Source organism: Hyperolius riggenbachi, chromosome 1 (genome assembly GCF_040937935.1).
Source record: "Hyperolius riggenbachi isolate aHypRig1 chromosome 1, aHypRig1.pri, whole genome shotgun sequence".
Classification (NCBI taxonomy): Eukaryota; Metazoa; Chordata; class Amphibia; order Anura; family Hyperoliidae; genus Hyperolius; species Hyperolius riggenbachi.
The window spans coordinates 464,099,198-464,123,315 of NC_090646.1; the positions used below are offsets into that span (position 1 = coordinate 464,099,198).

Consider the following 24,118-nt stretch of genomic DNA (forward strand, 5'->3'; position numbering starts at 1 on the left):
CACAGAACAGGTATGCAGTGGCAGGTTCACTGAACACAACAGGTATGCAGTGGCGGGTTCACTAAACAGGTATACAGTGGCGGGTCCACTGAACAGAACAGGTATGCAGTGGCGGGTTCACTGAACACAACAGGTATGCAGTGGCAGGTTCACTGAACACAACAGGTATGCAGTGGCGGGTTCACTGAACAGGTATGCAGTGGCGGGTTCACTGAACAGTACAGGTATACAGTGGCGGGTTCACTGAACACAACAGGTATGCAGTGGCGGGTTCACTGAACAGGTATACAGTGGCGGGTTCACTGAACAGAACAGGTATACAGTGGCGGGTTCACTGAACACAACAGGTATGCAGTGGCGGGTTCACTGAACAGGTATGCAGTGGCGGGTTCACTGAACAGTACAGGTATACAGTGGCGGATTCACTGAACACAACAGGTATGCAGTGGCGGGTTCACTGAACAGGTATACAGTGGCGGGTTCACTGAACAGAACAGGTATACAGTGGCGGGTTCACTGAACACAACAGGTATGCAGTGGCGGGTTCACTGAACAGGTATGCAGTGGCGGGTTCACTGAACAGTACAGGTATACAGTGGCGGGTTCACTGAACACAACAGGTATGCAGTAGCGGGTTCACTGAACAGGTATACAGTGGCGGGTTCACTGAACAGAACAGGTATACAGTGGCGGGTTCACAGAACAGGTATGCAGTGGCAGGTTCACTGAACACAACAGGTATGCAGTGGCGGGTTCACTAAACAGGTATACAGTGGCGGGTCCACTGAACAGAACAGGTATGCAGTGGCGGGTTCACTGAACACAACAGGTATGCAGTGGCAGGTTCACTGAACACAACAGGTATGCAGTGGCGGGTTCACTGAACAGGTATGCAGTGGTGGGTTCACTGAACAGTACAGGTATACAGTGGCGGGTTCACTGAACACAACAGGTATGTAGTGGCGGGTTCACTGAACAGGTATGCAGTGGCGGGTTCACTGAACAGTACAGGTATACAGTGGCAGGTTCACTGAACAGAACAGGTATGCAGTGGCGAATTCACTGAACACAACAGGTATGCAGTGGCGGGTTCACTGAACACAACAGGTATGCAGTGGCAGGTTCACTGAACAGGTATGCAGTGGCGGGTTCACTGAACAGTACATGTATACAGTGGCGGGTTCACTGAACACAACAGGTATGCAGTGGCGGGTTCACTGAACAGAACAGGTATACAGTGGCGGGTTCACAGAACAGGTATGCAGTGGTGGGTTCACAGCACAGGTATGCAGTGGCAGGTTCACTGAACAGGTATGCAGTGATGGCTTCACAGCACAGGTATGCAGTGGCAGGTTCACTGAACAGGTATGCAGTGATGGGTTCACAGAACAGGTATGCAGTGGTGGGTTCACAGCACAGGTATGCAGTGGCAGGTTCACTGAACCGGTATGCAGTGATGGGTTCACAGCACAGGTATGCAGTGGCAGGTTCACTGAACAGGTATGCAGTGATGGGTTCACAGAACAGGTATGCAGTGGTGGGTTCACAGCACAGGTATGCAGTGGCAGGTTCACTGAACAGGTATGCAGTGATGGGTTCACTGAACAGGTATGCAGTGGCAGGTTCACTGAACAGGTATGCAGTGGTGGGTTCACAGTACAGGTATGCAGTGGTGGGTTCACAGAACAGGTATGCAGCCAGCCAGGAACAAGTTAAGCCTAACTAATCTTTCCCTGAGAGACAGTCTGCAGCAGCTCGCCCTACTCTCACTAACGCAGGCAGCACACGAGTGACCGTAATGGCCGCCGCTGCCTGCCTTATATAAGGGGGGGTGGGGCTCCAGGGGCTAGTGTAGCCTAATTGGCTACACTGGGCCTGCTGACTGTGATGTAGAGGGTCAAAGTTGACCCTCCATGTGCATTATGGGGCGAACCGAACTTCCGCAAAGGTTCACCAGCGGGACGCGAACGCGAACCACCGAAGTTCGCGTGGAACCGTTCGCCGGCGAACCGTTCGGCCCATCTCTATAATTAACTTGTATTGGTTATGCGAATCTGCGTGCAGAAAACGCATGCAAATTCACGATAGTGGAAACGAGCCCTTACAGCAGAAAGAAAGTTCTGAGTTCAGGTCAGCTTTAAGCCCTAAGGGCCCATTCACACTAGAGCGTTTTGCCGCAATTTCGGCAAAAAACGCTCAAACGCTAGCACTTTTTAAAAGCGCTAGTGTAATAAAACCCTATGGGCCCGTCGCCTGCACCATTTTCAGGCGATTTCCTGACGATTGCGTTTCAGTGCTATAGAAGCACTAAACGCGATCGTGGAAAAATCGCAGCAGTGTTCAGTGATTTTTCCACTGAAAAATCACTCACGCAAAATGCTGGCGGTAAGCGCCGGCGTTTTGCGCTTTCAAGTGTGAATGGGCCCCTACAGCTTTCCTAATCTGTTGCATCAGCAGCCTATGCAAATGAAAGCATTCTCTAATCAAAAATATGCAGAATGAACTCACAAAGCTCACAAAAAAGGCTTTTAACACCAGCATTTTGTGATTATTTATCGAGGCAGTGTGGGAGTGCTTTGATGTGAAATGATACAGCATCTGATGGAATAATATTACTTTGTTCTACTGAGCAGATTTTATCATAGTGGCACAATGCATTAGCTGCTATATACCCATGCAATACTTTTTAATGCTGGATTCAGCCTATACCAAAGCCTGCCAGAGCGGTACCGGTACAGTAATCGTATAGCACGCTGCGCTGTGCCACTTCAGGGACAGGACGCAGGTTTTTTTTATATAGGATGTGGTGGCGATATGGGAAGCTTCATCCAATGTGGATGTTAGGATTCACATGGCTTGAGGAGATCCTGTACCTGTGTACTATCACACATTCTCCAGAGATTGCACTGCTGTCCATGTTCCCTGGCTCCATCTCACAATCCAAAAAGTCTATATTGCGACATGTTATGACCTCAGTAAGACTCCTCATTGCCAAGCATTGGAAGTCAAATTACGCTCCATATGTTACAGGTTTTGTAGATACATTTATCAATGTCATGAGGATGGAAGAATTAGTATTATTGGCGCAAGACAAGATAGATGGACAAAGTTGTTATGCAATGGTCTGTCTGGCTGTACTACTGTAATAACACTCTTTGCACGAGTGGAACCTCCCCTAACCCCTAGACCCAAGGGCGTAGCAATAGTCAGAGCAGCCATAGCAGCTGCACCAACTTTCTTGTGTTCCTCCACCCTATGATTTTATCTAAGTGCCCATGGACTATATGCAGTATAGATCACATGAGAATACAAATCTCCCAGTTAACTTATATTCATAGGGGAGAGGTAGGTGGCATGTCTCAAGAAAACCTACATTTTATGGCCCCATGAAAGTTTTGCTATGGGCCCCCATAATGTCTAGCTACGCCACTGCCTAGCCCTAGACCCTTCACTGTGCTGTGTTACTGTTATATTTCCTATCCTCAGGATGAGTGTATCACCACTTTTGTGGTGTATTGATGCCTTTGAATTTTGAGCTTGGCAAGTGAGTGTATTGATCTATACATTGCTTACTTTTTCCTCTTTTTTGTTCTCTCCTTGTCTTTTTCCTTCTTATCTGCTCTTTATTACAATCTCTTCTTGGAAAATGGTTCTGGCATTATTTGCTATTACTGTACCTCCCAATGTAATGTATACATTTACCCATGTCACTTGTTAATGTATAAATGGGCATATCCCCTTTTTGGGAGTAAAGGCCCGTTTACCATATGTCTGTTTTAGTGAAAACCACAACTGAAGGCATTCATATTTTTTCAACTGATATACGATGTGAGATAATCAAGGTGCTTGTACCCATAGAAAGCAAGTTTTGCCAGTGATCGCCCATACAGGGCTAGTAAAACATCAGTCCCGGAAGCTTGGCTTGTAGATGATATAAAGCCGTTTTTAGAGGAGATAAACTGCTATAATCATTCCTTTTAAAATACTCCACTAATGGCAAAAAGCTGGTAGAGGAATCCTTTTAAATGAATGATTTTTCTCATCCTGCAATCATCCAGAAGCTCCTACGTTAATATGCTTTTGGCATATTGTAAACCCTCTCTATAAATGAGGTTTTCTTTCCAATGTTTTCAGTTACTTGGCTGCAATGAAGCGAATGAGCAGAACTTGGCTCCCATGTCATCTGTTGTTGTTTGCATAATTTTAAACATCGAGAGGAAAAAAAACAATATATACATTTCATAAATGTAAACAGTGCCCACTAATCTGGCTGTCTCCATTGGGAACATTTGTGAAACTAAAAATAAACATATATAGATAAATCTGCCACGTTTTCTTAACAGGGTCTTTGATGTGCATTTCTCTCCTTATTATTTGTTCTTGTGACATTTGTGTTTTAGGCTCTTTTCACACAATACACTTTGTCCTGTTTTATTTTGAATATATGCATTTACAAATCATATACGGTAGTTTGCAAATCATATACTTGTTTTATTTTTGAAATGCACTTCTGCATGTATATTTTCTCAAAATGCACTCTTATCAGATGTTTGAACAATAGCAAGCAACTTTTTTTTTTAGTTGTTTCAACTTGTTTCACAACAAAAGTTGTTTGACAATCGTTCTGCTTAAAAGACCGCTGTTGAGTGTGTGTATGGAGCTTCAGAAAGCTACAAGCAAACACAAAATTATTTATACTGACACACAAAAAAAGTATACAAACATATTGCGAGCTTTAAATGTGCATAAACGTAAACAGTAAAGACGGAAAGGAAATGGGGAAAGGAAATGGGGAGACCCAACCTGTGCTGTATACATGCTCACAGCAAGCTGGAAAATAGATCATAGTAAGTCACACTGATGTTTGTACCAGAGGCATCTGGTGCTTTAATTGAGATGGTGGACCATAGCTACAGCATGTACTGTATGCGCACCTATTTTTTTCCCTTGCGTGAATGCGCATGAACAAGCATTTGTTTTACACAAAACATCTGTTTGGAGCTGCCATCCCATCATACTACTACCTGGGCATTCTACAATATAAAATGTAACATCTGCAGGGTGGCGTAGTGGATAGCACACTTGCTTAGCAGTCCCCGGTTTGAATTCCTGCCAGGGCACTATCTGCATGGAGTCTGTATGTTCTCCTTGTGTCTGCGTGGGTTTCCTCTGGGCACTCCAGTTTCCCCTACATCCAAAACACATACAAATAAGTTAATTATCTTTCCCCTAAATTGGCCCTAGACTATGAGGGAAATATGACTATGATACTGTGAGCTCCTCTGAGGGACAGATAGTGACAAGACTATATATACTCTGTAAAGCGCTGCAGAAGATGTTGGCGGTGCGCTATATAAATATCAAATAATAAAAAATAATAATAATCTGGTTTGTTGTGAGCACATTTGTGCAATAAAGTACATAACATAGGTTGGTGTAAGCTGTCTTCTATGAAGAACACCAGAAGAGCACACGAGTGACAGTGGTTAAAACAGTTTGTGACTGTTCAATAAATATTATATCTTAAACAATTTGGCCCTCAACTTAGATTGTGGTTTAGATGTTGGCCCTCTTCTGTATTTTTATTACCATCCTGTGTTTTCATCCGGTACAGTATACATTCCATTGCTTCCTGTCCAGATAGGAAGTGGGCAAATCTAACCCTCCTGGCGGTATAAAAAATTCCGCCAGGAGGCAGCGCAGTATTTTTTGTTCGTTTTTTTTTTTAAATCATGTAGCGAGCCCAGGGCTCGCTACATGATAGCCGCTGCTCAGCGGCATCCCCCGCCCGCTTCGATCGCCTTTGGCGATCTCCGATCAGAAAATCCCGTTCAAAGAACGGGATTTCCTGGAGGGCTTCCCCCGTCGCCATGGCGACGGGGCGGGATGACGTCATTGGGAGTCCCGATCCACCCCTCGGCGCTGCCTGGTACTGATTGGCCAGGCAGCGCACGGGGTCTGGGGGGGGGCCACGCGCCGCGACGGATAGCAGCGATCGAGCGCGGGGCGGCGGCGATCGATGTGCTGACGCAGCTAGCAAAGTGCTAGCTGCGTCCAGCAAAAAAAAATTAAGTAAATCGGCCCAGCAGGGCCTGAGAAAACCTGCGCGCCAGGAAGGTTAAAGTGATAGAGACAGCAACAAACTAAACTTGTTTTGTGAGGAAGAGTTAGAAACCCTGACTAGTTTTTTTTTTTCATATTAAAGCCATACCTCCCAACTTTTTGAGATGAGAAAGAGGGACACTTAAGCCACACCCCTGTCACACCTCTGATCACGCCCCATCACACCCCTAGTCACGCATACCATAAAGATTTCATAAGAAAGATATGTTGTTTTATAATTCAAACCACACTCGTCTTTTTCATCCTGGTTCATTTTCCTTCATAGTAACATTTCAAAATTATTACTATATCAATTTAAAGGATGGGAATAAGGTTTAGAGTCAATCAAATACATTTTTTAGTAGGGATATATGTATATTTACATAGAAAGAGGGAAAAAGGGACAAATAAGGTGGAAAGAGGTACAGGGCTCCTAAAGAGGCACTGTCCCTCCAAAAGAGGTACAGTTGGGAGCTATGTTAAAGCCACAAAGTTTAGTAGAGGTCATGGGGATAGGGAATGAGGAGTATTCTTTTCAATGGGGATACAGTCGGCAATAAAGCATGCAAAACTTCTTTCTACTTTTCTACTTCCTGTCTGTGCTATTGGAAACTGACTGTATGCGCGCCTATTTTTTTTCCCTTGCGTGAATGCGCATGAACAAGCATTTGTTTTACACAAAACATCTGTTTGGAGCTGCCATCCCATCATACTACTACCTGGGCATTCTACAATATAAAATGTAACATCTGCAGGGTGGCGTAGTGGATAGCACACTTGCTTAGCAGTCCCCGGTTTGAATTCCTGCCAGGGCACTATCTGCATGGAGTCTGTATGTTCTCCTTGTGTCTGCGTGGGTTTCCTCTGGGCACTCCAGTTTCCCCCACATCCAAAACACATACAAATAAGTTAATTATCTTTCCCCTAAATTGGCCCTAGACTATGAGGGAAATATGACTATGATACTGTGAGCTCCTCTGAGGGACAGATAGTGACAAGACTATATATACTCTGTAAAGCGCTGCAGAAGATGTTGGCGGTGCGCTATATAAATATCAAATAATAAAAAATAATAATAATCTGGTTTGTTGTGAGCACATTTGTGCAATAAAGTACATAACATAGGTTGGTGTAAGCTGCCTTCTATGCAGAACACCAGAAGAGCACACGAGTGACAGTGGTTAAAACAGTTTGTGACTGTTGAATAAATATTATATCTTAAACAATTTGGCCCTCAACTTAGATTGTGGTTTAGATGTTGGCCCTCTTCTGTATTTTTATTACCATCCTGTGTTTTCATCCGGTACAGTATACATTCCATTGCTCCCTGTCCAGATAGGAAGTGGGCAAATCTAACCCTCCTGGCGGTATAAAAAATTCTGCCAGGAGGCAGCGCAGCAGTTTTTGTTTGTTTTTTTTTAAATCATGTAGCGAGCCCAGGGCTCGCTACATGATAGCCGCTGCTCAGCGGCATCCCCCCGCCTGCTTCGATCGCCTTCGGCGATCTCCGATCAGAAAATCCCGTTCAAAGAACGGGATTTCCTGGAGGGCTTCCCCCGTCGCCATGGCGACGGGGCGGGATGACGTCACCGACGTCAGCGACGTCGTGACGTCATTGGGAGTCCCGATCCACCCCTCGGCGCTGCCTGGTACTGATTGGCCAGGCAGCGCACGGGGTCTGGGGGGGCCACGCACCGCGACGGATAGCAGCGATCGAGCGCGGGGCAGCGGCGATCGATGTGCTGACGCAGCTAGCAAAGTGCTAGCTGCGTCCAGCCAAAAAAAAAATTAAGTAAATCGGCCCAGCAGGGCCTGAGAAAACCTCCTGCGCGGCTTACCCCGAACTACGTTCGGGGTTACCGCCAGGAAGGTTAAAGTGATAGAGACAGCAACAAACTAAACTTGTTTTGTGAGGAAGAGTTAGAAACCCTGACTAGTTTTTTTTTTTCATATTAAAGCCATACTTTCCAACTTTTTGAGATGAGGAAGAGGGACACTTAAGCCACGCCCCTGTCACACCTCTGATCATGCCCCATCACACCCCTAGTCACGCATACCATAAAGATTTCATAAGAAAGATATGTTGTTTTATAATTCAAACCACACTCGTCTTTTTTATCCTGGTTCATTTTCCTTCATAGTAACATTTCAAAATTATTACTATATTAATTTAAAGGATGGGAATAAAGTTTAGAGTCAATCAAATACATTTTTTAGTAGGGATATATGTATATTTACATAGAAAGAGGGAAAAAGGCCTGAAAAAGGGACAAATGAGGTGGAAAGAGGGACAGGGCTCCTAAAGAGGCACTGTCCCTCCAAAAGAGGTACAGTTGGGAGCTATGTTAAAGCCACAAAGTTTAGTAGAGGTCATGGGGATAGGGAATGAGGAGTATTCTTTTCAATGGGTATACAGTCGGCAATAAAGCACGCAAAACTTCTTTCTACTTCCTGTCTGTGCTATTGGAAACTGACTGACCATGTGAGCAAGCATGGTGGAGTGCTCATCTTCATATTGTGGAAGAAGAATAAGCATGCAAGCATTTCTGAACTCTGCGTATGCCAGAAGAAACAACAATGGCCTCTATTCATAAAGCATTCCCGGATGCGGTAATGCTCAAAACAGCTGACTTTACCGACCATTTAGCAACGTGTCCATTCATAAAAGCTGTTTCCGCATGAAAAGCTGCAATTTCTGAGCAGTGCAGAGAAATTACCGCCTTGTGCGGTGATTATCACAACACATGTCACTACATGTCAATTCATTAGAGCAAGCGGAATGGGAGCGGAGAATACGGACTGTTTAGAAAAGGAGATAAGCCAGCGATAACAGGCAAGCTAATGGGGACAGACCTCCCAGGCAGCAGCAATGAGAGCAGAGCAAAAAAAAGGCTTCCCGGAATACCCAGGCTGTGTTTTTTAAGCCCTTGGGTACCTGCTTTCAGAAAAATTTCACATCAGAAAGCCTGCATGTGTAACATTTCTTGAGGTTCTTCTAAGCTGCAGCAATTAAATAGATTATTTAGAAAGACTAATAGACAGATTCAGAGCAGATTCAGGGCAAGGAGAGGCAGTTTAAAAAAAATGCACATCTAAAAAGATGCTGGGGCTGCCTCCTTTATAGTAACTCTGTCTCTGCACAGAGAAAATGTATCAACTCAGCCAGCACCGCTAGTTAAGTGCAGGAATTCCCCGATCTTTTATCGCAAGTGTAAACATTTTTATGAATTAGCACACAAAAGTCTAAAATACCGATGCGGTGTTTTCCCTCCAATGTTTTTTTCTCCGCAAATGTTTTATGAATAGAGCCCATTGTGTCAAAGTAAAAAAGATCTATAAACAGTAAGCAACCATGGAATCTCAGGATCTCATTAAAAGCAGTGTTTTTACAATCTACAGGTGGTAAGACTGCAATCGGTGCAGGTTTGCCCTCTGTGCAGCCCTGAAAGTCATTGTCACTATGATTCAGCCAGCTCCAGCGAGGTCCCTGCATTTCCCTGACTGAGTCATATTCACTGGTCTTTACACCGAACACCTTCTTAAATTACAAAAATCTATAGATATTACAGCTGGATAGCATGAATATGCTAAGCGGATTTTCAGAATCTTAGCACGTGGGCTGACATGGATTGCAGGCCAAATGAAAATATGGACATGCTTATTATGAATAGCGATTAAATGGTAAAAATGAATAAATAAATCTCTATAGACTACTATGTATGCTGTGGTAGCACAGTTCTACCTAATGTTCTCTTTGGCAGTAAGAATCTGTGGGTGGGTAATTTTATAATGTGTTAGATTAAATTGGCAGTGGTTCTGCAGGGTTTTAATATCTGGCCTGCATTAAAGGGCAGTAAGATGCTGGATTTAAGAGCTCCATTTGCCTGTTATTCAAGATGGACATATTATACAGTCTCCCCAATGGCATGCTATGTCCTGATGACTGCAAAACCTGTGCTAGTGGCATTTGTTTGCCCTCTGAAGTTGGAGTGGATAGGCGGAGCTCATAGTGGTAATTCTGCAGGGTTTCCATACCTACCTACCTGGTTTCTTTGTCCTGACACCATCATGCCAGTGACATCGGCATGGAAAATCTGGAAGTGAAGGTCAAATCCAGTTGATTACAATCAAATTAGGTGGCAATCTACTTATCTCTATGGGCACCTTATATAGGAGTACAGAAGACATGAGCGATCTATAGGCACATTCTTGGAAATAATAATCCTGCAGTAAATTCACCATGAGTTAAACTTGGAAGCTGAAATTGCTGACCTCATTCTAAAAAAGAATATGGATCCTTTTGGTATAATCCAATCCAAGATATACTCAAAAAAGTTTGATATTACTTTTTTACCTACTTTTTTAGCATTCTTTTAATTGTTGTGTGCTGAAAATTATTTTGTAGAAAATATGAAAATCTTGGGAAAAATTTTAGGAGAAAAGGTAATTACATAGGGGCCCTGGTGAGGCATCTGTAAATGTAGGGCGTCGGTGAGTTGGGCGCAGGGTAAGACAAATGACAGCTCACTCTGCTGCCGCTCAAATTCCTGGTGGCGGTAAATAATATTCCTCCTTCAGATCTTAGCAACTCGGAGGTAGAAGAAATTTGGGGTGATCAACGGAATCCCAAATTACCTGAGCACAGGCTGTGGACTATAGCATTACTGCTATAACAGCGCCCAACTCAGGCGCTACAAAACCTCCTGCTTCATAGGCGAGATAATGATGCAAGATGGTGGACCAGGTACACAATTGATATCAGGAATATATACAATACAATACAATACAATAACATTTCTATAGCGCTTTTCTCCCATAGGACTCAAAGTGCTTAAGCTCTCTCAGATTGTTGGTAGTAGGATGAAGTATTCATACAACAAAAGTTATATTTCTGCAAATGCCAAACTGAGCAGGTGGGTTTTCAGTTTGGATTTAAACCTGTACAGGGAAGGAGCTGTCCTGATCTGCTGAGGTAAGGAGTTCTAGAACGTAGGAGCTGCATGACAGAAGGCTCTGAGACCAAAAGATTCCAAGTGGACTCTGGGTATTACTAGATTATTAGGACCTGTGGATCTGAGAAAGCAGGGATTGCTATGCAGCTGTAACATTTCTTTCATGTATCCAGGGTCCAGATTATTTAGTGATTTAAATGTCGGTAGGCCGATCTTGAATAGGACCCTCCATTTTATAGGTAGCCAGTGAAGGGAGTGCAGTACTGGCGTTATGTGGCAGTGACGGGATTGGTTGGTTAACAGTCTGGCAGCAGTATTCTGTATCAGCTGTAGATTTGGAAGGCCAGTGTAGAGAGCATTACAGTAGTCCAGTTGGGATGTGATGAACGCATGGACTAAGGTTGGCAGATCTTCTGGGGGGATGAGGCGCTTGATATTTGCGATGTTGTTCAGGTGAAAATGGGATGATTTCACATGATCAGAGCTGTGTAGATCCGTGCCTCCTATTCGCAGTGGTGAAGACTGCAAGTTAAGTTGTTTTGTTGTCATGCGCTGCCCTACAGTTTTGTCTGCATTTAGTTTCAGCCAGTTGTCACTCATCCAATACTGTAGTTCACCTAAGCAGGCGTTTATATTTGCATTTGGGTCTGTCACACTAGGCTTGAAAGAAAGATATAGTTGGGTGTCATCAGCATAGCAGTGGTATGTTAGGCCATGTTTTTGGATTAGTTTTTTCAAGCGGTAAGATGTAAATCGTGAAAAGCAGGGGAGAAAGGATTGAGCACCCCATACTTAAGTGGTACAGAGGTGGACAGGAAGGGCCCCATAGACACTTTTTGGGTTCTGCCGCTCAAGAAGGATTGGAACCACTGAAGAACTATGCCATCAATGCCACTGTATTCCTGTAGCCTGCTTATCAAGATGTCATGGTCAACTGTATCAAAGGCTGCAGACAGGTCTAGCAGTATCAGGATGGAGCACTCTCCTCTGTCTCTTGCCATGAGCAGGTGGTTGCATATTTGGATGAGAGCTGTTTCAGTGCTGTGATGTTTCCTGAAGCCAGACTGGAATGGGTCAGAACTGTTGTTTTTTAGCATTGTGGCTTCTAGCTGGAGGTATACAGCTTTTTCAGTTAGCTTACCCAGATTGAGAAAGGGAAGGTTAGAGACAGATCTGTCATTGCATCTGGGTCCAGGGAGGGGCCTGATGATTGCTTCCTTCAGTAAAGCAGGAAATATCCCTGATTGTAAAGGAACAGTTTACAATTTCGAGGAATACTGGTACAAACATGTCGGAGCTGTTCAACATGAACTGTGTTGGGTCAGGATCCTGGTCACATGTAGTTTGGAGGAGGTGAAGGTGGATACTTGATGTGGCTTCTTCATCAATTTCTTTGAAGTTTGATCAAGGTGTTACGTTGTCTCTGCTAATGGTCTTTGGCTCTATATTAGGTTCAGATGATGTAAGTTGTATGGCGGACCTTATAGCGAAGACTTTGTCTGAAAAGAAATGGGCAAATTGGTCACAGAGATCCTTTGAAGACTGGATATTAAGTTTTTGACATGCCGGGTTGCAGAGTTTTTCCACTGTGCGGAACAGTTGGGCTGGTTTGTTAACTGCATTTGCAATCTCATGTGACAGAAAGGATGAATTTCTCAGTGATTACCTTTTGGTAGTTCTTCAAGTGGAGGATTAAGGCATGTTTGTCTTCTGGGGACTGAGATTAGTGCCACAGTCTTTCAAGTTTTCGGCCTTGCCTTTTCAGCCCTTTTATAGATTATTATAGATTATTATATACATATATACATTTTTTTTTACCTGATCTACCATACATTGTATTGTGTATGGCCAGCATTGGGTTGTTGCAATTGCGCCAAATTCTCATTTTCACATACCCAGAAATAGAATAGACAAAGGTTCTGGTCAAAACAAAGCATCAGTCTACAAAGTCTTCATGTAACGTATCAGTGGCCCATCTTGCTGAATGGATAAAGGAAACTGGCCAATACTTTTAAGCCATTTACCACTTTAAATGTCAGATATAATGTTGTGTTCTAATGTGTGTTCCCTATTTTTTGTAAGCTGGTCTTTTGTATTGAACCACCTTCAGCTACATATGTACTTATTGCTTAAGTGTAAGTGTTGTGGATTAGCCTTGTCAGTAGAAATGTGTAGTCAATACATCAATGGAAGAGAGACGACAACATGAATTGTACACACTGGCATATGTAACATAGTAAACACAGATAAAATATTCACAACCATGAATTGCCTGACACAACAACAGACACAGCAAAGTAACGGAGGAAAGGGAAAATTATTTGCTGTTATTTCCTTGTTTAAAATGAATCAATAGTGGAGGATCTTAATGAGTAATGTCACTTGATCATTTGAAACAGAAGAACCATTCTTCCAAATTTAAAGTGTAATACTAGGCAGCCTCTTTGGTTAACTATTAGCAAATTGATTTAATGTGTCTATAACTTTCATTAAAAAAAAATTCATGGTATGTTTATCAGAGTACATATTGTGAACTGGGGGGCAGGGCTGTGGAGTCGAAGAGTCAGAGCCGGAATCTATTTTGGGTACCTGGAGTCGGAGTTGTGGTTTCAATAAAAGGAGGCGTAGGAGTCGGATGATTTTTGAACCAAATCCATAGCCTTTGTAAAAATTAGACTAAGGAGTTGGAGACGGACCAACTTTGGGTACCTGGAGTCAGAGTCGGTAGTTTTATAAACTGAGGAATTGGAGTCGGATGATTTTTGTATTGACTCCACAGCCCTGCTGCGGGCCGCTTCATGACAATAGTTAACATATTATTAATATAATATTACCAAATATTTTACTGTAGACTTACCCTGTCTCCTACTCTTAATACTAACACCCTCCATGCCTAACACTAACCTCCCCTCCTAATGCCTAACACTAACCCACTTTCTAATGCCTAACACCAACCTACTTCCTAATGCCTAACACTACCCCCCCCCCCCTCCAAATGCCTAACACGAAACCCCCTCCTAATGCCTACACTAACACCCCTCCTAATGCCCAAACCTACCCTTCCTCCTAATGTCTAACACTACCTCCCATGCCAAATACTACCCCACTCCCTTCCTAATGTCTAACAGTAACCCCCCCCCCCCCCCCCCAATGCCTAACACAACACTTTTCCAAATGCCTAGCACTAAACCCCCTCCTTATGCCTAACACTGACCCCCCCCCCCCTTCCTAATGCCTAACACTACCCCAATTCCTAATGCCTAACACTAACAGCCCTACTAATGCCTAACACTACCCCCTCCCCCCTTCCTAATGCCTAACACTACCCCAATTCCTAATGCCTAACACTAACAACCTTCCTAATGCCTTACACTAACCCCCTCCTAATGCCTAACACTACCCCCTCCTAATGCCTAACACTAACCCCCTCCTAATGCCTAAAGGTGTGTACATACGTCGGATTTGCACAAACGACCCATTGTTTGGATGTCCAAACGACCGGTGGTTTGGACCTCAAATCGGGCGTGTGTACAGTCCGTCGTTCAGTTGATAAGACCTAACGGATCGCGCAAGTCCGGTCTTATCAGCTGAACGACGGACTGTACACACGCCCGATTTGACGTCCAAACGACGGGTCATTTGCGCAAATTCGACGTGTGTATGTACCTTAATACTAACTCCTCCCTTACTGCCTAACACTAACCCATTTCCTAATGCTTAACACTTACCTCCCTCCTAATGCTTAACACCACCCCCTCCGAATGTGTAACACTAACCCCCTCCTAATGCCTAACACTAAACCTCCCCCTCCTAGTGCCTAACACTAACCCAAAGCCACCTCCGAATCGAGCGCTGTAAAAACAGCGCAGGAGATTTGGGTGCAGCTGGCGCCACCATAGGCTGTAATAGGAATTGTGGCTATAGCAGCAGAGCCCAATTTTCCGGACTGTTTTGCTCAGCGGAATGGAAAAGGAAGGTTTTACAGCGCAATAGGAACAAATAGAAAACTGACAGTTTACAGCACACTGGCTGTAAAAACTGACAGTTTTTACCTGACCCTGATGGCGGATCCGTACGGCCAACTCCATAAAAAACCGCTGATGTGAACCGGGCCTTCCACTGCCCTTCCACTGAATATCTAACACTAACCCCCTCCTAATGCCTAACACTAACGTTATCTTCCTAATGTCTAACACTGTAAGGCGGCCTCCATATCCTGATCGCTACAGGGTAATTTTAAAGCACACCTTGTTCCAGAATCTTTTTTTCAGATATGATAACAAACTGAATACAGATTAACATTAGACAAGGTCCTGGGCAAAAGAGTACAGCTGGGGGCATTTATGGCCTCTTCCTGTTTACCCTAAATCTGTTCAGGACTGACTGATGCCTTCCTTATACAAACAAGGAAGTAATAGGAAATCACTGTTTTGTGACTGTTAACTGTTTCAGATGACAAACTGAGGTGACTGTACACAGAAGCCTGAAAAATGCTGTGAATTCCTGTACTGCGCATAGTGTTGACATCACTAGCAAGATGACAATTCCCATGCAAGAAATCTTGTTCAGTGTTTGTATTCTTGACAATTATGTGTGCGAGATGTGCTTCCAAATGAGGGCTTCGGAGACTGTTTACTAAATTAATGCTTTCTTTTATCAGTGTTGTCAAGTTCCGTCGAACTGGGGAAAGTGCCAGATCAGAAGAAGATAATATATCAGGAGAGCATGAGATACAGATTGGACCTGTCCACACAGATTTGGAAGCAGTTGAGCTGCAAGATGGAACAACAGTGCCAAAGGAGTTTGCCAATCCAACTGATGGTAAGAAGCATTACTAGCAGCTAGCACCCAGTAACATTACAGCTACTGCATGCATCACATGGTCAAAAACAAGAACATGTAAAGCCTGATTCGTTATCACTGCGCTAAGCGGCAGTATCCCACAGTCAGGAAAAACTCCTAATCTGGTATTAAGAAAGCGCCTGCCATGTCTCATCAAGTCATTCCTGGCCATCTGTGATCTGTTTTTCTGATCAATTCCATCAGTGTAATCAAATTGGTTAGCCTTCTATTAGTGGACCCGAACGATCGTTTCCGATCAATCATTACGACCGAATTGGATGATGGATCGCCCGGGGAACTGTATCATTAATAGGCACCCTTATTAAACTGGTGACCAGATCGCCGCAGAAGTTCCCTAATTGTAATTGTACTACCCTCACCTGCTTATTAGGGATACGGAGACAGGTCAGAACATTTGGACAAGGTGAAAGGTTTTAACCCCCAGTGTTTAAAGCCAGGACTCTGAAACTGGCCAGTGGCGTTTATAAGGGAGGGGGAGTTGTTAACACACAAGGTGCATTCTTTCGGTTTTGTAAATCAGACTAAATTTACTACATAAGAAGCCCGGACTGGGCATAGGTGATCATAAGAAGCCTGGACTGGAGCTTTTTAAAATGCATTTTCTACAAGCTGGAAAAAGTTTGCAGCCCTCACTTGGGTCATATCAGGGAAAGTTAGCAGTTGACAGAATACAATCACTAGCAGCACCCACAGTAAGAACTATTTTTTAAAAAATCTGCACCGTCCCACATTCGTTCCTTGGTGTGGGTAGGTAAGACTTTCTACAGCCCTTGCTCTATTTTGGTAAGACCCAGAAAAGGGTTTCAAACTTTTGCCACCTAATTACAAATGCTTGCAACCCATTCCAGATTTGCTGGATCATTCACGCTCCCACAGTTCTACAGGACTTGATATACAGTCCTGATATTATTTTCACAGTAACATTCAGTGCACTTCATAGCATCAAGGAACTCCCTGCAGTCATGGTGATACACTGAGAAGTATAAAATAAACAAAACAATACTAATTCTAACTACAGTAACTACCTATAATTCTGTAGGTAGGGTAACATAAAACATAACATGAAATACAATACGGTATGTGAAATGTAACAATATTAAGGCAACACAATTATGCTGGTATAATCGACTGCTTGTTTCCCTTACCTTGTAGATACTTTTATGGTGGAAGATGCTGTGGAAGCTATTGGCTTTGGGAAATTTCAGTGGAAACTCTCCATCCTTACTGGCCTGGCCTGGGCAAGTAATATTCAGTTGTATCTTATTATGCGTACACTTCATTTCTGGTTTTGTTTTTTCTATTTGCAGATTATTTATTTACAATTTTATCTTGCCCTGGCACATTTTCTGAAGCACTTAAAAAAAAAAAATCAAGCAATTAACATCAAATTTCCATCAGCAGCCAAAAGCGGGCATGGCCACACATGCCAAATACAGTTTGCGAGAATTTGACAGTCCCCAGTAGAATATCCCAACTTTACTTTGCCCCTTCCCACCTTAGTATGTCCCAACTCTCTAGACAGAGCTCTGCATATCTGGCAGGATGAATTCTCTTTGTAAGCACATAGCCTGATATGGGCTCAATTCCATTTCTAATGCCTAATTCTAACCTCCTGACTGATAAAGTTAACCTCTCATACCCTGTTCTCTGTCACTAAAGCTTCTAAAAGCCTAATGCTGGGCATACACGGTTCGTCTCTGCCACTTGATTCTCCCAGTCGATCAATTCGCCACTCGATTCTGCAGTCGTTTTTTTTTTAATCTTTTTCCATTCACTTCTCTCACAAATCAAGCAGCGAAACGATCGAACGGGAGATCGGACATGTCAGAAATTATCTATCGAGCCATCTATCTGGCTCAAAAACGAATGTATTCCCAGCATTAGCCAAACTTTTAACCTAAATTAACACTCACCTTTCTTTGTCGTTGCCAACTGAAAGAAAGCTAAGAAAGCAACAGAAACCCAAACACAGAAAATTAGCTCCATGAATTTGAGTGCAAGCATCATATTATGACATAGCTGATTCCAGCAGTGGCTCCATGCTTGCACTCAAATGAATGATATTGATGTTAATGTGTGCAGGTTTGTTTGGGTCTTGGTGCTTTCTGCCATACATGCTGGAGATAGCCGCTAGTAGAATACTGGTAAAATCACCAATACTCTATTACCCAATTCCGATATTAACATATTGGTAATCTTTATAGATATTTTACTATGACCTTATCAAACCTTACCCTCACAGAAGACCCCCCCCCCCTCGATGCCTAGCCCTAACCACCACCCCCCCTCCCCTCGGCGGTGCCTAACCCTAAGGCCCCTTTTACACTTAATCAGTTGGTATGCGTTAGTGTGCATTAGTACGCATTAGTGCGCGTTGGTACGGGTTTTTTCCATAGCAGTGCATTGGGAAGAATATTTCAGTTAAAACGCGTTAAGTGTGAAAGGTGCCATAGGAAAACATGGGCATTACTTTGAAAATCAGTTTTCTTTCCGTTTTAACTGAGAGCAACTGATTAAGTGTAAAAGGGCCCTAAGACTCACCTGACAATTCCTGACCTTAAAATCCCCTCTGGTGATGTCTAACCTTAAGACCCTTCTGGCAATTCTTAACCTTAAAACCTCTTTGGCGATGCCTAATCCTAATGATCCCCCACAATGTCTAACAATAAGGACCCCTGCGCTGGCGCTCAACCCTAAAAATTCCCTGCTGATGCCTAACTCTACTCACCAAGGCTACCCGCTGTGCAAACTACGGCTACCGATTATCAGCAGACGCTATAATTTTTTTTTTTTTTTAGAAGAGTGTCAGTTCTTCTTTTTATTTTCACCTATATTAATTTTTTGGACATTGAACTGTGTATTTGAATGTAGTCTCATTTCCTGCAGCTGATGTGACTGTTCTCTTTCTTTATCCCCCATGCTGTCTTCCTCTGTCATCCTTTGCCTGTACAGATGGCAGATGCCATGGAAATGATGATACTTAGCATCCTGGCCCCACAGCTCCACTGTGAATGGAGATTACCCAGCTGGCAGGTGGCCTTGCTCACATCGGTAAGCAGATGTGCTGACCAAGCCTTCATCACATTCCAGGTGTTCCAGCAACGTCATTGCGGCCCAAGGTCTCGCATTTATCTTATGTAATTACAAAGTTTTGCTGGCTCAGTTATGTGTGGATATTAAACTGCTAGCTGAAGCTGCATTTATCTCATTTATACCACAATGCCCTTGGCAACTGAATTACTTTATAGGTACGGTTAACTTAAATTTAGATTTTATAAAGTATAATCACAGCACCTTGAAAACCTGGGATAAGTCTAAAATTTCGCAAGAATATGCTTTTCTGAAAACATAAAAAAGTCATCGCTAGTCTAGTTTAGAAGACGCAGCACGATCCAATCACAGCACTGTCTACAACACGAAGCATCGTGATTGGCGGAATAGTGTGGGAGTAGTTTACTACAACCTACAGGGGTTTGCAAAAGTATTTAGCCACCTTGAAGTTTTCCACATTTTGTCATATTACTGCCACAAAGATGAATCAATTTTATTGGAATTCCACGTGAAAGACCAATACAAAGTGGTGTTAGGTGAGAAGTGGAATGAAAATCATACATGATTCCACACATTTTTACAAATAAATAACTGCAAAGTGGGGTGTGCGTAATTATTCAGCCCCCTTTGGTCTGAGTGCAATCAGTTGCCCATAGACATTGCCTGATGAGTGCTAATGACTAAATAGAGTGCACCTGTGTGTAATCTAATGTCAGTACAAATACAGCTGCTCTGTGACGGCCTCAGAGGTTGTCTAAGAGAATATTGGGAGCAACAACACCATGAAGTCCAAAGAACACACCAGACAGGTCAGGGATAAAGTTACTGTGAAAGTTAAAGCAGGCTTAGGCTACAAAAAGATTTCCAAATCCTTGAACATCCCACGGAGCACTGTTCAATCGATCATTCAGAAATGGAAGGAGTATGGCACAACTGTAAACCTACCAAGACAAGGCCATCCACCTAAACTCACAGGCCGAACAAGGAGAGCGCTGATCAGAAATGCAGTCAAGAGGCCCATGGTAACTCTGGACGAGCTGCAGAGATCTACAGTTCAGGTGGGGGAATCTGTCCATAGGACAACTATTAGTCGTGCACTGCACAAAGTTGGCCTGTATGGAAGAGTGGCAAGAAGAAAGCCATTGTTAACAGAAAAGCATAAGAAGTCCCGTTTGCAGTTTGCCACAAGCCATGTGGGGGACACAGCAAACATGTGGAAGAAGGTGCTGTGGTCAGATGAGACCAAAATTGAACTTTTTGGCCAAAATGAAAAATGCTATGTGGAAACAAACACTGCACATCACTCTGAACACACCATCCTTACTGTCAAATATGGTGGTGGCAGCATCATGCTCTGGGGGTGCTTCTCTTCAGCAGGGACAGGGAAGCTGGTCAGAGTTGATGGGAAGATGGATGGAGCCAAATACAGGGCAATCTTGGACGAAAACCTCTTGGAGTCTGCAAAAGACTTGAGACTGGGGCGGAGGTTCACCTTCCAGCACGACAATGACCCTAAGCATAAAGCCAGGGCAACAATGGAATGGTTTAAAACAAAACTTATCCATGTGTTAGAATGGCCCAGTCAAAGTCCAGCTCTAAATCCAATCGAGAATCTGTGGCAAGATCTGAAAACTGCTGTTCACAACCGCTGTCAATCTAATCTGCCTGAGCTGGAGCTGTTTTGCAAAGAAGAAAGGGCAAGGATTTCAGTCTCTAGATGTGCAAAGCTGGTAGAGACATACCCTAAAAGACTGGCAACTGTAATTGCAGCAAAAGGTGGTTCTACAAAGTATTGACTCAGGGGGCTGAATAATTACACACACCCACTTTGCAGTTATTATTATTTTTTTAAATGTTGGGAATCATGTCTGATTTTCGATCCACTTCTCACGTGTACACTACTTTGTATTGGTCTTTCACGCGGAATTCCAAAATTGATTCATGTTTGTGGCAGTAATATGACAAAATCTGGAAAACTTCAAGGGGACCGAATACTTTTGCAAACCACTGTATCTGCAACCTAGAAGTTCAAGAGAGGTGTTGTCCACCCAATCACATTAGTGGAATTTCCCTATGAGGTTTCCTGCTAGGTCCCCTAAACTAGACTAGTGCCAAAAATACTTACTACAGTCTTATGCCTATGAGGAACGTAAAGTACATGTGAAGGAGTTTTAAAACATACCATTCCAGCACACAACATACCATGGCTCAATGGGGTATATGTAAGGATCCCTCCTGTAGCGTATTCTGTCCATTGCAGTGGAGCTGCAAACGGACATTTCTGGCTTATCTGCTTGCATTCGGTTGTGCATTTGCAATGGGTCTCATTGTCATTTGCAATCGCTCTGCAGTTCTGGGCAGCTCAGGATGCTGTCATCATTCCACCAATTGCTTGTTGCAGCTGAGCTGCGGCCAGAGAGCCCTGGATTTCCTGCATGCATGTTGTTACATAATTCTGCATGTATTTCTTATGGGGGTCCTTTGCATTCACAGCCAGCTAGCAAATGGTAATCAAGCCAGCTCAGGATTGAGTGATTACCATTCAGCTGTGTGGAGATTTGCATACCTGCATTCATTGGCTGATGCCGGCATAAAAGTCTGTCTCCCATGTCGTACCCCGCCCGTCATAGTGGTCACTACGCTAATCTACTGGGCACCTTGTTACTCTGTATAGTTCTGTTATTGTAGTTCTATGGGACCTTATTACTTGTGCTTTAGCTAGTTCTTGATAAATATATATGCAGACTTGCTAATATATATTTATCCGTTAGTTGAGCTGTTTGTTATTTTTCTTATTATTGTGTATTGCCTAGTTCCATGCTTGATGGACGTTCGCTGCATCCGCATGGATCAGTGAAGTCCATTATCCAGATAGCTTGGATTCTGCCATCACCACGTTGGTGACTGGTAGTATTCCTGCTACTCTAGTTTCTGGGAATGTAACTATAGGCTGCAGTTGCTATTAGTTACGTTCTATCCTGTAGTCTTGCCTGGGTGGATGCTTGCTGGTGACTGTTGTTAGCCAGCTTGCTCTGCTTCTGTGGACGGGACTGTGAGCTGCGGTTGCTACCTGTTACGCTCCAATCTATAGTCCTGTCTTGTACCTGTCTGAATACTTGCTATCGCCTAGGCATTGTGTTTTATTTGTAGAGATATCGGAAGCTCAGAGCTGCAGTTGCTCTGGGCAGCCTGTGTAACCACTGTCCATTATCCAGCTCTTAGCCTTGTCGTGCTGGGTGGTCAGAAAGTATGACCCCCCAGCATTACACTTCTCCACACATTCCTGGACCACATCTCCTCCAACAAAAAGTATAGTTGGGGAGGCGACACCACCACTGCCGGTATACACATATATTGATACACATTGCTATTTAAAAGGTCACCTCATACGGATCCTGGATGTTACATTCTATCCTGTAGTTTTGCCTGGGTGGATGCTTTCTGGTGACTGTTGTTACCCTGCTTGCTCTGCTTCTGTGAACGTGACTGTCTGTGAGCTGCGGTTGCTACTAGTTACGCTCAAATCTATAGTCCTCTCTTGTACCTGTCTGAATGCTTGCTATCGTTCAGGCAGCACAGTGCGAACTAAGGCAGCGCAACATCGCACTGCGCTGCCAATGTGTTTTATTTGTAGCGATATCGGAAGCCCAGAGCTGCAGTTGCTCTGGGCAGCCTGTGTAACCTCTTCCATTATCCAGCTCTTAGCCTTGTTGTGCTGGGTGGTCAGAAAGTATGACCCCCTAGCATTACAGTATATTCACAAAACTGCGGAAAGCCAAATAATGTGCATACAGTCTTACTGAATGATGAGTAGAGCGTGCATTACATTGACTGTATTGCATTTGTCTCTGCTCATCTTGCGGTAAGTCTTTATGCACGTTATTTGGCTTACCGCAGTCTGGTGAATCTCAGAAGTGCAGCTAGGCCCAGGCAAACCAAGTAGCAGTTTGGGGCCTCACCCACAGCAGGTGCCCCCCATACCGCCAGAGCCGCCATGCCTGTGACTTGTATGGCCACCGCAGCCATCCCTTCACTCACACACAGAACTCCGGTCAACCATAAGTGAACAGTGGGGAGAGCGGGCAGTGACCACAGAGCACACTTCAGATATGGAAGTGAGGTCATGGTTCATTTCCTGCATCTGAAGTGTGCCACACAGTTACTGTATGTTGCTCTCCTCTCTTCAGGCTGCCACTTATCTGCAGGTATGTGGGGGTTGAGGATGGGGGTTGACTATGTATACTGGGGAAACACCTTGTCTACCTATACTGAGAGTGGCTATCTATACTGGGGCACACCTAGACTACCTATACTGGGGTTGTCTGTCTATACTGGGGCATACACCTTGGCTACCTATACTGTGGGGACATTTTGGCTACCCTTATTTGGGGACACTTTGACTACCTATGCTGGGGGGGGGGGGGGGGGGGTCACCTTTGGCTACCTATCTATACTGGATGGTTACCAATGTTTGTGTGTGTGTGTGTGGGGGGGGGGTAGATACTATAACATGGCAGATGTATCTTACCATATAGTTATATCAGCATCCACAGAACAAAGGGTCTTCTTCATGCTCTACACTCATTTAGACAATCCATACATTCATTTATAGTGAAAACACGACCAGTGGGCACTGACAGAATGCTGACAAAGAAGACGGATGGGCCTTGATGTACTAAGGGAAAACAGTGTGCACCTCTCCCCCAAAGTCTTGCTAGATGGTGATCTGTATAGAGACTCTACCTGCTTTAGTCACCAGCTTCCTTCATGTGGGGAAATTCAGTGTAGCCAACAGTTTTTCCATTCAACAGGAAGAGAATCTGATTACAGACGACAGCTAGTTTGGTCAGCATAGAGACAGCACCTAATTTGATTTCACTGACATTTTTAGGGGCAGGTTAGCAGTGGCATCCTCTACGTTTCCCTGATGGCAGGTTTACATTTAGAATAAGGATACACAGCTTTTTTTTTTACGTCTAGAACTACCATTTCTGATTGTGCCTCTGGTTTCTTTTTTCTATGTAGATCTGCTAAGCTTGTAGGTATCGGCCTTTTAAAGGGAACCTGAACTGTGTAAATGTATTTAAAATAAACACATGATGTAGCTACAAATCAATATTACATACTTACCTCATCATCAGTTCCTCTCA

The 24,118-nt window shown here is 43.7% G+C and overlaps 1 protein-coding gene across 1 annotated transcript in view; it reads left to right on the forward strand.

Annotated features, from left to right (window-relative positions):
- Positions 1–24,118, forward strand: part of SVOP (SV2 related protein) — an 88,869-nt gene that overhangs the window by 35,215 nt on the left and 29,536 nt on the right. Inside the window, exons 2-4 of the mRNA XM_068239533.1 lie at positions 15,715–15,875; positions 17,070–17,155; positions 18,870–18,968. Of these exons, the coding sequence (XP_068095634.1) occupies positions 15,715–15,875; positions 17,070–17,155; positions 18,870–18,968 (346 nt within the window). The remainder of the gene's footprint in view (positions 1–15,714; positions 15,876–17,069; positions 17,156–18,869; positions 18,969–24,118) is intronic.